At 34.6% G+C, this 14,436-nt stretch overlaps 1 protein-coding gene and 1 long non-coding RNA gene across 3 annotated transcripts in view; one reads left to right on the top strand and one right to left on the bottom strand.

Annotated features, from left to right (window-relative positions):
- LOC108740401 overlaps positions 1-14,436 on the bottom strand; it is a 44,406-nt gene that overhangs the window by 17,127 nt on the left and 12,843 nt on the right. The gene's annotated exons all lie outside the window — the stretch shown is intronic.
- The window catches only part of LOC108740399 (ATP-binding cassette sub-family G member 1), a 33,799-nt gene that overhangs the window by 12,656 nt on the left and 6,707 nt on the right, over positions 1-14,436 (top strand). Inside the window, exons 1-3 of one of the 2 annotated variants that reach the window (XM_018474701.2) lie at positions 10,742-10,848; positions 11,749-11,866; positions 12,970-13,165. In XM_018474701.2, the coding sequence (XP_018330203.1) occupies positions 11,811-11,866; positions 12,970-13,165 (252 nt within the window). In that variant the 5' untranslated portion in view covers positions 10,742-10,848; positions 11,749-11,810. Of the gene's footprint in view, positions 1-10,741; positions 10,849-11,748; positions 11,867-12,969; positions 13,166-14,436 lie in introns of those variants that run through there. The other variant, XM_018474700.2, reaches the window with a different exon arrangement.

Below are 14,436 nucleotides of genomic sequence, written 5' to 3' on the forward strand. Positions count from 1 at the left end.
TGTTTCGGCGCAAAAGACTATTGCCGATATTTGTAAATATTTTAAACTTATAATCATAACATTTATTTGATCAAGCAGTAGGCATTACATTATTATAGGCTATTAGTCGTAAGTTGGTCCTAAGAAAAACCCCATAATCTGTATATATTTCTTACCCCCATTGTAAATAGTTTTATTACCTCTTTTGTACCTCTCATTCCTGTATACCTACCTATTAGTCATTTGGAATTTTCAATCACTATTCAATATTATAAATACCTAGTTTGTAGTTCTATTGAATTTCTTAGGACCAGGCATAATTTGTTTGTGTGTGTGTGTTAGTACACACAATTCTGGTTGTTGCCCCTTCCATCAGAAGGGTAACATAAATACTAAAATTTGTCAAAAAAATAAGTAGTCGTAGTCGAAGTCGAAGTCGAAGATTCGATTCGTTCTAAAACATTTCAACTAAAAACTCCACTTTGAGTTTCCAGAGTCTAAGGTAGACTCAGCTGAGAACAATTCTCATAATCAGTTGTTACTTATGTAAAAGTGTAAATAAATGTACATATACATTTTACAGTTCCGTGTCTTATTTATACGGTGGTCCTTCGATCAGGTATTTATATATGTGGTACAGCAGTACACCCGTTGAGAAAAGATATATTGTTTTAATCGAACCTCAACAAAAAACAGATTCTTAAAATCGCCTTTATCAACTCGAATGCGCAATTTATTTTATTTCTGAAAAGCGAAGATATTTAGTTTATTTTTATGCATGACGAAATGTCTTGTAGAATTTTTTTTTCATAAACCCGATGTTCAATCTTATCAAAGGTTTCCACATTTTATTACCACTCTAACATAAATAACACAAAACAAAACAGGCTGGTGTGAAACTTAATTAGACACTATTTTAAGTAAAATTAACTACTTGATTACTGATGTTCACACACCTAACCTAAAAACCTAAAAAAAAACGCGAAAGGGCGGAACGCTAGCAAATAAAAATAGACGAGGGTAATTCGTTTATACCCCAAGTGGGAAATGTCAGACTTCACGACAGGCTCAAATCTGGACCAATAGTGGGAAGCCAAGCATAGACTTGTCAATATTGGTCCAAAGTTCGGCGAATCTTCAAAACCAAAGTCAGTTTATATATTTATGTTTCGCCAAGTTTGGTCCAATACTGGAGCATCCAAGCATTGGCTAGCCAATACTTGTCCAAAGTTTGGTAATCTTGTAATGCTCAGACTAGGTTTATTAACGTTTCGTCAAGTTTGGCCCAATATTCAATAGTCAAGTATGGATTTGTCAATACTGAATTAAAGTTGGGTCAAGCTTCCAGTGTTTATGCATATAAATGTTTCGTCAAGCTATTGCCAATACTGGGCAACGAATTATTGGCGACGCAATTACCTAAACTTGGATTAATTTTGTTCATCAAGTCTTAGTATAATATTAGCTACTCGATCTTGAGTTAGTAAAGGTTCACCAAGTATTATCGCAATTTTGGCTATCCAATTTTGGGTTAATATACCTCCCCAATTCTTGGCCCGATATTGGCTGCCCAATCTTGGTCAGCATTAGCTGCCTAATTGTGAACGAAGCATGCCAACCAGGCTTGGACCGAAGTGACAAACCAAGCATTTGTCATGCTCGATCCAATATTGGTTGCCAATCTCGGACCAGAATTGAACAATCTTGGGTCAAGTTTGGACCAAGCTCGGTCGTGTCGTCATTTCCTACATGGTTATGTGTCACTCTGCCCAACAACATTTGCACGAATGTTCACGATCAAGCAGCAATGCCAGCAGTAGACGAATGCGAACGAATAGCAACGTTTCGCAGTGTATTCCCAGCATTAAAATAGCGAGAAGCTTCGGGAAGTGTTAGTAATTCTACGAGGGTGGATTGATAAGTTTCCGGCCTGACCAAGAAAAACAAGGTTTTTAAAAATTTTTTTTTTTTATTTCTCAACATAATCTCCTCCAAGGCTGATACATTTCTCATAGCGGTGTTCCAGTCTATTAATGCCATCTCTATAGACTGATTCGTCAAGCTCCTCAAAATAACCATTTACAGCTTCGATTACTTCTTCATTGTCCGCAAATCTCTTACCGCCAAGCCATTTTTTGAGATTAGGGAACAGAAAATAGTCACTCGGGGCTAGGTCTGGAGAGTAAGGAGGGTGCGGCATCAATTCAAACTTTAGATCGTTGATTTTAGCCGTCGCAACGATTGACGTGTGCGCTGGTGCGTTATCGTGATGAAACAAGATTTTTTTCTTCGCCAGATGAGGTCGTTTAATTTTCACCTCGTGGCTCAAACGTTGCAATAAGTCTGCGTAGTATTGACCAGTGATAGTATTACCCTTTGCAAGGTAATCAATGTATATAATACCTCTTGCATCCCAAAAAACAGTAGCCATAACCTTGTTCGCCGAAAAAATTGTTTTTGCCTTCTTTGGAGTTGGTTCCCCTGGTCCAATCCACTGTTTAGACTGTTCTTTGGTTTCAGGAGTGTAGTGGTGGACCCACGTTTCGTCAACGGTTACGAATCGACGCAAAAATTCGCTTGGATTACGCTTATACAATGACAAATTTGCGGTAGAAATGTTTTTTCGAATCAATTTTTGGTCGACTGTTAGCAAACGCGGCACCCATCTTGCACAGAGCTTTTCCATATGCAAATGTTGGTGCAAAATATGTTGCACACGTTCATATGACATCTTACAGGTCTCAGCTATCTCACGCACTTTCAATCTGCGGTCTCCCAGCACTATTTGATGAATTTTTTCGATCATATCTGGAGTTGTGACCTCAACGGGGCGTCCTGAGCGAGGCCCATCAGAGGTGCTCACACGACCCTTTTTAAACTCGGAAACCCACTGCTTAACGGTTGAATATGACGGGGAGGATGTCCCCAGTGTTGAGTCCATCTCTTTTTTAATTTCCTTCGGCGTTAACCCCTTCAAATAAAAGTATTTGATGACAGCACGATTTTCCTGCTTTTCCATTTTTACGAAAACCACAGAGGCGTCTTGTTCAGCGTGCTGTCAAACCTACACTAGCAAGGAGATCGGGCTGAAACTATAGCTACAAGCTATCCAAGGATGGTACTATAGAATGTCACCTCAAGGTAGGCCTAGTGGCGTCATCTCTTGGTTAGGCCGGAAACTTATCAATCCACCCTCGTATTTTAGCGTCCGGGTTCCTTTGCCTTGTGTACGTTTATATAAAACGCAGTAAAGTTTAGTAAAATACTATTCAAAACTACTTTCAAATTGTATTTGTTTAAAAGTTTTTATCTTATTTTTATACGTAGCTCTTAATTTACGTATTTGTTGAATCGAATAGTGAACAACAATGTGGATCATGATGATATGTAAATTTGTTGTATTTATCGCTTCAAAAGGGAAACGCATGTAAAACACCGAGCTAGACCAAAGACTGATAATAATTCATATGACATAATCATTAAGTACATAGTGTTTGTCAGACGATTATGTAGTACACGCGTAATAAAATTCGCCCATTTTATTGTCTTTTTTTGTCAAGGATGAACCACTTACATAAATATATCAAGTTCGCGTGCATATTTTATAGACGCGCCAACAGGAAAAGCAAAACTATGTTTCTCATGGATTTAATTAAGTAGATTGTGTCTACAATAACTATGACGAATCAAATCGTGTACCTATGTAACAAAGTAACATTTCGTGACAATTTAGTATTAATTACCCGCTGCAGTAAAGTATAAATTATTAGCAAGAATGTGATTTATTTATTTGACTGTGGGGGGCATCATCAATGATTACATAATAATGTAATATGTATTTTTGCTTTTTACGCAATACATAAATTGTTGTAACATTATATAACTTATGTATATTTTTACAATATAACACTGAATATGAATAGGTATACCAAATTTTCCTTGCTTGAACTTTACAGTAAACAATAGAGCAATTATATTAATAAGGGACAACAAAATGAAACATTTTATATTTCCAATGCATTGTTCAAAATAGTTTTACATTAATTTTGAAAGGAAGAGAATTGTTTCATATTTTGCATCTTCTTTTCCATATATATACCCACAAATGAATATTATTGGTGTAAACACTTGAAGTTTCAAAAACAATTTGATTGCAATTCATAACAACATTATTTCATTCTTATCATCATTATTGTTGCAGATTACAATATAACAATAAAAAAATATTTGAAACTTCAAGTGCGCTTTGTTATCATGTTATGTATCAGTTGCAACAATCAAAAATTCGCATTTTTTCGAATGCTTACCAAAACTTCAGAAATTTGGCTTTAATTATTTTAAAACAAATCCATCACAGAAAAAACAGAAAAGAGGCATTACAATTTTGTAATAACTATCAACTCATTAATGAAAAATATATAAATATACATAAATACAGTAAATAGCGCAGTACCTAGCAGTCATTTTCTGTAAGTTCAATTTTATTTTGCAATTTGATACTATTAGTATGTTGTATGTATTCTTTCTGTCAGCATTTATTAGTTTGAGAGGCCAGCAGGTTACTAGTTCATCGGATTAAACCGATTAATGATTACCAATTTATAGAGCACATGTGTTAAAACTTTATTAAAAGCCAAACTGTAAAACTGTTTGAAATGATTTTCCGTAACAGTTGAATTGGATGTTGCAAGGGTTGGGTTAGGCTAGGGTTCAACAGACCGTTTGTAGCAAATAAATTGAAGGATATTAGTTGGAATTGTTTCATTCAAATGTTTAGCAGTTTTGAAAAATGTGCTCTTCTTTGTTGAAATACAAATAATTGCATATTTTATTATTTGCGTTATGTATCTAGAAGGACCTAACTTAAAACAATTCTATATTTTTTACTGAAAATAGTTATTCGATCGCATGCTATTCTGTTTCTATTAAACATTTCAAATTGTTTGAAACAATGCATAACGTTATTTGATATTTACACACAATGGCTTGATAAGAACAAAAATGCACTAACATGACTATAGCGTATGTTCTATGTACTTATTATTTATATTTTTAAATAGCAGAGTGCTTTGATCGATATATTAGTTGATAATAGCGTAAAACTCAACTATGACCTTATTTTTCTCCGCCGATATTAATTTGCAATATGGTGTTAACTCAACCGAAATATTTGAACTTTTGCTAGATACAAATCATAATGACGTCATGATCAAAGCAAATGCATTTAATGGTAAACGTCTTATGGACTTTAAACCCCACGAAATGTTTTATGATAGTTTTAAGCAAAAATTACAGAAGTAAACAGATGATAAAGGGGCATCCAACAGTTTTTATTCCATGATGCTGTAGGAGTAAATACAAATGCAAGATTCTAATGACATTCTGAACTGGCTTTGTGCGGTAGTGCGCTGATGAGAACTAAAAGTTCAAAATTGCAATCTCCATATAGAGGTTTCGGTGAAATGTCACCCAAGAACTTTTATGTTCCTTATTCATCAAGTTTAAATAAGTTCAATTATGGCTCATCCCTGCTCCAAGATTCCTGTGATTTCCGTGGATCATTTAGGCAACTACTATTCCACAAACAAACTTTCACTTCTCTTCTGTCTTCCTTTCGTCCACCTCATCTTTATCACCTTAACCACCATTCCCGCATTATCACGATCTCTAAAAGGAGTTTGAAATGGGACTCGGAGTATTCCGGAAAGACTATTCACCCGCCAGCGTTTGTGACCTACAAGTTTAAGCCGAAGCTGAACATTGGGGTGGACAGCGGTTTTGATTTCGGGTGCGCCTGCCTGCTCCAAAATGTCTACAGTTTCCTTGGATCGTTTAGGAAACTGCTAGAGTAATAATATTCCACAAAAAATTTTTCATTTCTTTCTCCATTTCGTCCATCTCATCATTCTCTCCCGAACCACCACCTACTCATCGCCACGATTCCTAAGAGGAGTCTGAAGAAGTAATTGCGCTCTACCCTCTGCCACCAGCATTAATGACAGGTGGAAGTGAGATATCCTACAGTTTAAGCATTTTCAGTTTCGGTAGTTTGGTTCGACTTGGAGAGTGCCTGTCCTCGTCCAAGATGACTGTGGTTTCATTGGATCAATTAAAACAAGTGCTAGGACAATAATATTCCACCAATAGCCTCTTACTTTACCTCTGTCTTCATTTAGTCCGTCTCATCTTCCTCACCCTAACCACAACCCACTCCTGCAGAAGAACTTACGCTACACCTTCCGGCCTAGTCCGAAAGATTCCTCACCCACCGACTAGTCGAAGTGAAATATCCTACAGTTTGGTACCGATCGGCGTGGCCTACAGATTTAAAGCATAACATAGCATTAGGGTGGTCAATGGTTCGATTTCAGGTGTGACTGTCCTAGTCCAAGATGTCTATAGTTTGCTTGGATCGTTTAGATAACTACTGGAGTAATATTATTCCACAAATAGTTTTTCTTTCTTTCTTCTGTCTTCATTTAGTCCGTCTCATACTTCTCACCCTAATCACAGTCCACCCCTGAGGAGGAACTTGTGCTCTACACTCCGGTCTAGTTCGAAAGAACTCCTCACCCACCTGCATGTGTGACCAAAGGAAGTGTAAAATGCTCCAGTTAAATATTTTTAGTTTGGTACCGATCGGCGTGGCCCACATATTTAAAGCATAGCATAGCATTATGTTACTTGGATCATTTAGACAGCTACTGGAGTAATATTATTCCACAAATAGTTTTTCTTTCTTTCTTCTGTCTTCATTTAGCCCGTCTCATCTTTCTCGCCTTAATCACAGCCCACCCATGAAGAGAAACTTGCGGTCTACCCTCCGGCCTAGTTCGGAAGGGCTCCTCACCCATCAGCGTCAGTAACTAGTGGAAGTGAAATATCCTACGGTTAAGTATTTCAGGCGATTGCTGGGGCAAGGATATTCTACAGATAGTTTTTCACTTCTCTACTAATTCATTCCGTCAGTCTCATCGGTTTCGCCCCTCCGGCCTAGTCCGGAAGGACTACTCACTCACCAGCGTTAATGGCTGGTAGAAATAAAACACCCTACAGATTTCAGTTTGGTACCGAGTGGCGTGACCTGATAGAGGTTTAAATCATTGCTTAGCATTCGGATGGACGCCGATTCGATTCGGTTCCGATTGCCTGGTCCATGTTTTTCTGTAGTTTCCTAAAAATATTCTACAGATATTCGTTCACTTCTATTTGTACTTCGTTTATCTCTCTTTCTCATGCTAAACACTGCCCATCTATTCTCATGATTCCTAAAGGAAGGCTGAAGCAGTCTCTGCTGCTTAGTCCGCCCACCAGAGTTCAGGGTCGATGGAAATGAAACACCCAAAAGTTTTTCAGTTTAACAAGTCGATGCCTTAGTAAATTCCTTATGAATAATACCGCAGTTAGTCGTAATACAGATGGCAATATATTACCAGTTACTTAATGCACATTTTTGTATGATTAATCGTAATAAATTAGGATAAAACTCTTACATTTGCTTTGATGTTTTATTTGGAGAAAATGTTAATAAGTAAATGCAAATGTTTTTATGGGCACGAATTTAGTATTTATAGTCCAAAGATTACTGACGTGATTAAAAAATAATTTCCAAGGACGAAGCCATTTTCCTACTACATTGATTTACAACTTCCTTAATTACCTAATTTCCATTTTAAGTTTTAAAAGCTGTACCCCTCTTAATTTTAATGGTTTTTGTTTATTGTTGAAACTTATTCATAATAATGTAACGAACTTCATTACATTATGGATAAGTTTTTTGTTTACTTGATTCCAGGATATTTTTTATGATTTTCATTGTATTTGTATACATAAAATTGATGTGTTACTTGAAGTGGTATATTTGATTAACGATAGCGTAAAGTCAATATACATTTCCCATTTGTTGGCATATTCCATATTTGAAACATGAATAGAAAACTAGTAAAATAAAATATTCTGTGAGACATACAGTTTCTTTCACAATTTTGTATAACTTTTCGTTTAGTTGTACAAGATGACATCTAATTTCTAACAAAAAATACACAATCTATGTGTGAGAATTTTTAGAAATAATTACAATTGAATCACCAGATACTAAGTTTCAAAAAGTATTGGACAATCTTCTACTTCATTAAAGATTTTCAGTAAGTAGTCAATGAAAATACAAAACAAAAACCGATTTGAAAACGAAAAACAAAAGTTAAACACCAGAGGAAAAAGTTTTATTTGTGGATTTTGTAGAGTTTAAGTTAAGGAGGTGTGAAAGGATCGGGGTTTCTCTAACTATTAGTTGAAGACGATGTTACAACATTAATTACTTATTATACAATAAATATACAATCAAAACAATTGCGACCACAAAAACATTTGAAGTAGTTAACTCATTGGTCACTAACTAGTATGATGACAAAAGCGGTAAAGATAGATGCCTACCTAAACGATATTGCTTGGACAGGACCAAAAGGACAGTTTTTAGGGACTCTTCTTCAATACATGAAATAATAAAATTTCTTTGTAAAACCCTCAAAATATTTAACGCCTATTTGATCATACCTGTTTAAGAAAATCATCTGAATCAGTAGCTAAGTATCTGCCAAAATGTGGTTTTTGAGATCTGTAGAAATTACACGGATCTCGTCTCATTCTTGGAGTAAAAAAAAAGGAAAAATTGTGTCACATGTTTATTTGCGTGACGTAACAATTACGAAAAACATTTTTATGGACATAATGTGATAATGTCAACATGCACACGTTTTACTTGGTCTGGGTATTGGCTCTGCGAACACGTGTTAGACATTGCGGAACAATATTTGCTTATGTATTTGAATCCGTCAATGGAACAAACATCCGATAAAAAAGGAACTTTGTTATCAACTCTTATCTGTCTTCATTTTGTCTGCATGTATAACAAAATATACTAAACATTGCTATCTTTAATTTCGAAACGTAAAAACTGATTTTTTTTATCCTTTTCGAAGAAAAAGAAGCACATGGAAACGAAAGCATGTCCTTCTACGCTTGTAATATTAAGCAACATTAAATTTATTTAATGGCTAAAAAAATGGAACATCTAGAGCATTAGCAAGTACTTACTTTTTAATTAATGCAACAAAAAATTGTATTTCATTCGAAAATCTCTTTTAAAATCTTTTTGGTTGTTTCATTCCTACCAGCCAGTAATGCCGGTGGGAAGGCAGTTCCTCCGGACTACGTCGGAAGGTCGGGCAGAAGGCCCTCTTCAGTCCCCTTTCAGGAATCGTGGAAATGGGTGGGTGGTGGTTCGGGTGAGGAAGATGAGACGGACGAAATGAAGACGGAAGAGACTGAAAGATTACCTGTGTAATATTACTGCGCAAGCATTTTCCTAAGTGATCCACGGAACCACAGAAAAACTTGGACAAACGTAGAGGGACCCGGAATCGAACCGGCGTCCTCCCGAATGCTAAGCAATGGTCTAGACCTCTAGGCCATTCCGCTCGGTCGAGAATCTTAAGAAACCGAACATTTTATAAATGAAATAATGAAGCTGGGCGTGTCATTGTCAACAGTTAGTCTTTATTATGGTTTACTGGGAAAAACAATTAAGCTCGAGTAATGATCGCATGGTGCATACCGCATGAATTTTAATCATGGCGATCCTCCTAACATCCTCTCTCACTATAACCTTACTTAAAAATTCTCCTTAATTACTTAGTATCTCTATAATGAAAGTATTTAAGCAGAACTGGACACAACGTCCTTGGTAATAGTCATGAGGAAGAAGACTTAATTTTTTGCTGTTAATGTATCAATCGATTGAATTTTAAAAAATGTTTATTCGGCTAAATGTAACCTTCTACCAAAATAAACATATAAATTCTGATTATTTTAATTTCTGACTGATCGTACCCAAATTAACTAAAAAATTACTTTATATTCTTTTGTATGGTTCGGAAAATTCCCCTCGTTAAATAAAATTTTTATTACATCAACACATTTTTGAACACTTACTTAATTCAGTTTTAAATAATTTTTAATAGAAAATTGATTACAACAATTGCTAACAAGTTCGCCTTTAACAGTAATCGTTAATTGTTTTATTTAGCGATTAAAACTATATGGGATTTCCAACTAATAGAATCACCATTAGTCTATTTTGAAAAACAAAAAAGCTCAACGAAAATATTATTAGTAGTTAATTAAGTGGAAGCAATTAATTTTTAGAATTATACTCTTATTGGAGTGATTATGTAAAACACAAAAACATATTAGGGCATCAAAAACGTGTATGAAGGTGCACAAAGATATGTGTATGAGTTATTAAGGTATCTGGGTAGTTGGATTCTTTTTTTGGAATATTAACTAAGAAATTCGAAAAAGGGTGTGAAAGGTGTATGTTTGGAGCAGGGCGCTGTACGGGTGCGAAACATAGACAGTGGGCGCGACGGAAAAGAAAAGGTTAGAAGCGTTCGAAATGTGATGTTACAGGCGAATGATGAGGATACCGTGGATAGAGAAGGTTAGAAACGAAGAGGTATTAGAAAGAATAGGAGAACAGAGGACTCTACGAAAGTCAATAAGAAATAGGCGAGATAGGTTGGTAGGACATCTTCCCAGGCATGAAGGTCTAGTCAGAGACATATTAGAGGTAGAAACGGAAGTTAGGAGGGGTAGAGGTAGACTTAGATTAGATTACTGTTCGGAAATAGTTAAGGATGTTGCTTGTTCTAGTTTTAGGGAAATGCGAGCTTCAGCTCAGGATAGGAAAGAGTGGAGGTGCGTGTCCAACCAGTCTTACGACTGACGACCTTATGATGAAAAAGAATGGAATTTTTGAGCATATATTCACGAGGTTCAGAGATGCAAAATTTTGAACTTTGTCCAAATCAGGTGGGCTACGTACAAAATTAAAAATAAAGTAAACAATAGCAAACTTTGAACAGTCCATGTAATTTATTTCCTGTTTTGAGGAGTCCATTTTCATTTTGATGATCTCTAATATACATAAACATCATTGTGTCGAACAACAGGGTCAGAAAATGTTTAGCACACGATAAAAATAATAAAAGAAAAAAATAGATAGGTACCAGGAATTTTTATGTTGACAAATCAAGACCAACAAAATATTTCCTTATTTATAATATAAACCATAGTAAATACTAAAGACAACAACATTACGAAAAACAACACGTAACACGTATAAATTCAATAAAATCAATGATATCGGTAATAGTTATTATTAACTTACTACTTTTTATTATCATCTGCCTTGTATACATAAACATACACCTACATACAATACAAATACAGTACAGCGAAGGGGCAATCTGCTGACAATTTTCGAATTATTGGTTGTTACCTACTAACAAGTTAGCTTCTGAAGACTGCTAAAATGACTCCTTTTGGACATATCCACCAGGGGTCACATATGACGCGTGACGCTGTGACGCGTGACGTTACAATTTTCGGCTTTATACCGTAGTAAATTTCGTTCGTACCGGCGATAAAAAAATTTCAGTTCAAAAGCAATGAAAGCTCATTTTTGTATATAAGGGGTATCTCTGGGGAAATGACAAATATCTTGGAAGTTGGAAAATACTGATTATTCAGTAATTCAAAGTTTATCGGAACTTTTTCTTCTTCTTCCAAAATATTTGCAGTTCCTTGAATGATAATTTTAATCCTATTCATTACGAGAAATATTTTATTCAGAAGAAATAGTTTGTTGCTTGGTTATTAAAGTACATACATATTAGGTACATGTTTTATAGCATTTACATTTTTTTGCAGGAAAGAAACACATACTTAAAGGAGTTTCCGGAAAATTTAAATCTGGAGAACTAACCGCTATAATGGGACCTTCTGGGGCTGGAAAGACTACTCTACTTAATTTTCTAACAGGATTTCAGTAAGTTTTCAAAATTATAGATGCAAATTGCTTCATACATTTAAGTGCATATCCAAACAAGAATTTATGTCATAAATATAATAAATTATGTAAGAAGATAACATTTTGATCTCAATATTTCAAGCTACAGTTAGGTAAGCTGCAATTTTACGTTTTCAGCGTTTAATTTGATACCAACCAAAGATAAGTTGTGTTGGTAGAAACGAATTTTAAGTTTGTATTGTTTACCATACAAAGGTAATATTCTCGAATTGTAGGAGTGTTAACAAAAGGTAATTTATCGTATTATAGCTGTGACGCTTTTTGTTAACTGAACAATTGATTTTCGGTAATGAGTTGTTTAAATGTGCTGAGAAAAGAAAATTACTTAAAAAAAGAAATAATAAATCAATAAGAACGATAAAACCAGTTCCAATATAATACCGACAAGAAGGTACCTCCATAATAGGGCCTTGACAATCATTTCAACTGCTGCAGTCACCGTAAATATCAGTAGATGGCGATATACTGGTAATAACTTGATATTATGTCAACTTGTTTTATAAGAAGCAACTTATATTTGGTTAGTGATTTATCAAAATCGCCTATAGCATCCTGATGAGAACTAATAAGTTTGAAATCCTGTAAATTAGTAAAGGAGAATAGTTTTACATTCACGCAAAGATCATTAAACGTTATCTATTAAAAAATCAATAAGTAATACCATAACATGAACCTTTAAGATTTTAAAATTGATATGTATATAGAAATATACCAAAGGCGGTACGTTCTAAATTTGAAATGGCAATTTAATGTAAATTTGGGTTATTGGTAATCAAGTCTAAGTTAACACACGTATTTAAATTTAATTAAACACGTGACCTCTGCCCCCGCAACTTAATCTACTTGAGAAATTTGTTCCATGCCATTTGCTTAATTCATCAATACAATGATATGCAATATCTTTTTAATACGTAGTTATGTAGTTGTTTGTGATGGAAATTTATTCAATCTATTCAATAAGATTAACTAAAACAAAAACTGCATACGTCAATAGGCAATGGGTTAGGCTAGGTACGGTTAATAACATAACATTTTTTGTTTTTACTCATGAATTCTTTCAGGACTGGCATGGGGGGTACAATAAAGAGCAACGGAACACTGCAAAGTAAAAAAGGCGCTGACCAGTATAGAAAAGAATCCTGCTATATCCTACAAGATGATCAATTACAACCCTATTTTACGGTCACGGAAGCAATGAATATTGCTGCTGATTTAAAAGTTGGCTATAGCATTTCCGAAAAAGCAAAAGCGTTATTGGTAAGTAATGATTATAAAGACATCCACCTAGTAGATCACATGTGACTTTAAGTAACATTATTAAGAAATTGCATTCGGACGTCTTTCCTATACTACCTCACACCACCAGGGACTGCGGAATATTTTACAAGAGAACACTGTGGTCGAATATCATTCTCTTAAATGTTACGATAGGTGAAATCTGACCTAAATCATGGTACACTTTATAAATTCACAGCCCAAATGATGAATTTCTCGAGGACCTAAAAAGGCAAAGGAAGGGAATAGAAAGTCCACATAGGAAACAATTCAAAGATTTAAACCAGTAAAGATTAACCGAATAACTTTCGATTTTCTTAACCAAAATAAATTAAAAAATGTAAAAAGTATTAGCAGATCATATTATTATACAAACAATCTTACAGTAGAATTTAATTATCAATTAAATTTTTTAAAAAACTCCATATATTTTACTTCACGATCAGTTTGGAATACGTACACAAGAATTTCCTAATTATAAAATTTGAAATTCCCTTTTATCGTAATATTTTCACACAAAAACTTATTATTGTAACATTGCATTAACGTAATTATTTATTGTAAGTACTTGTTGTTCTCCAGCATTATATGGAGTAAATTCTCATCGTTCCTATTTATTTCTGACCTACTAGCCCAAAATGATAATGTATTTATTACATAGTACGTTATGATACTCTTCAAATGTACCTTTATCTATAAAAAAATAGACAAGGATTACAAACAGACAAAGACGAGTAATACGTGATAATAGTCACTTGCAACTGTTTTTGAATTGATTATGCATTAAAGATATCAGTAACAACAAAGTAACACAGTAATATAATTACAAAAAAAGCAATGAATACATCGTAAAATGTGCTCCCACCACTAAGCAATTTATCCCTAGAGATACAAACCATTTTCTGGGAATACGAGAAGATTGAAACAAGCGAATTGCTATTAAAAATTGAAAATAAAAGTTCAGAAGATCTGAAATTGAAAAGGCAGCGACAAATGACTGCCAAAAGGACAGATTCTAATCAGAAACATTTTTGTTTTTACTTGAAATGGTTCAAATATTTATTCAATAAAATATTTAGGAAAAAAAGAATATTCAGTTCTGGTTCGGCAATTTGTCGAACCTCAACCATCTATTTAGTGTTGTCTATACTCAGTAGGGTATCATTCGGAAAAGGCACTTACTCTTTGACAGGATATGTTAACCAAAATGGACGACAAAAACAACCACCTGCGACATAAGAGGGGACGAAGTC

This window comes from Agrilus planipennis, unplaced genomic scaffold (assembly GCF_000699045.2).
Source record: "Agrilus planipennis isolate EAB-ADULT unplaced genomic scaffold, Apla_2.0 scaffold206, whole genome shotgun sequence".
NCBI lineage: Eukaryota > Metazoa > Arthropoda > Insecta > Coleoptera > Buprestidae > Agrilus > Agrilus planipennis.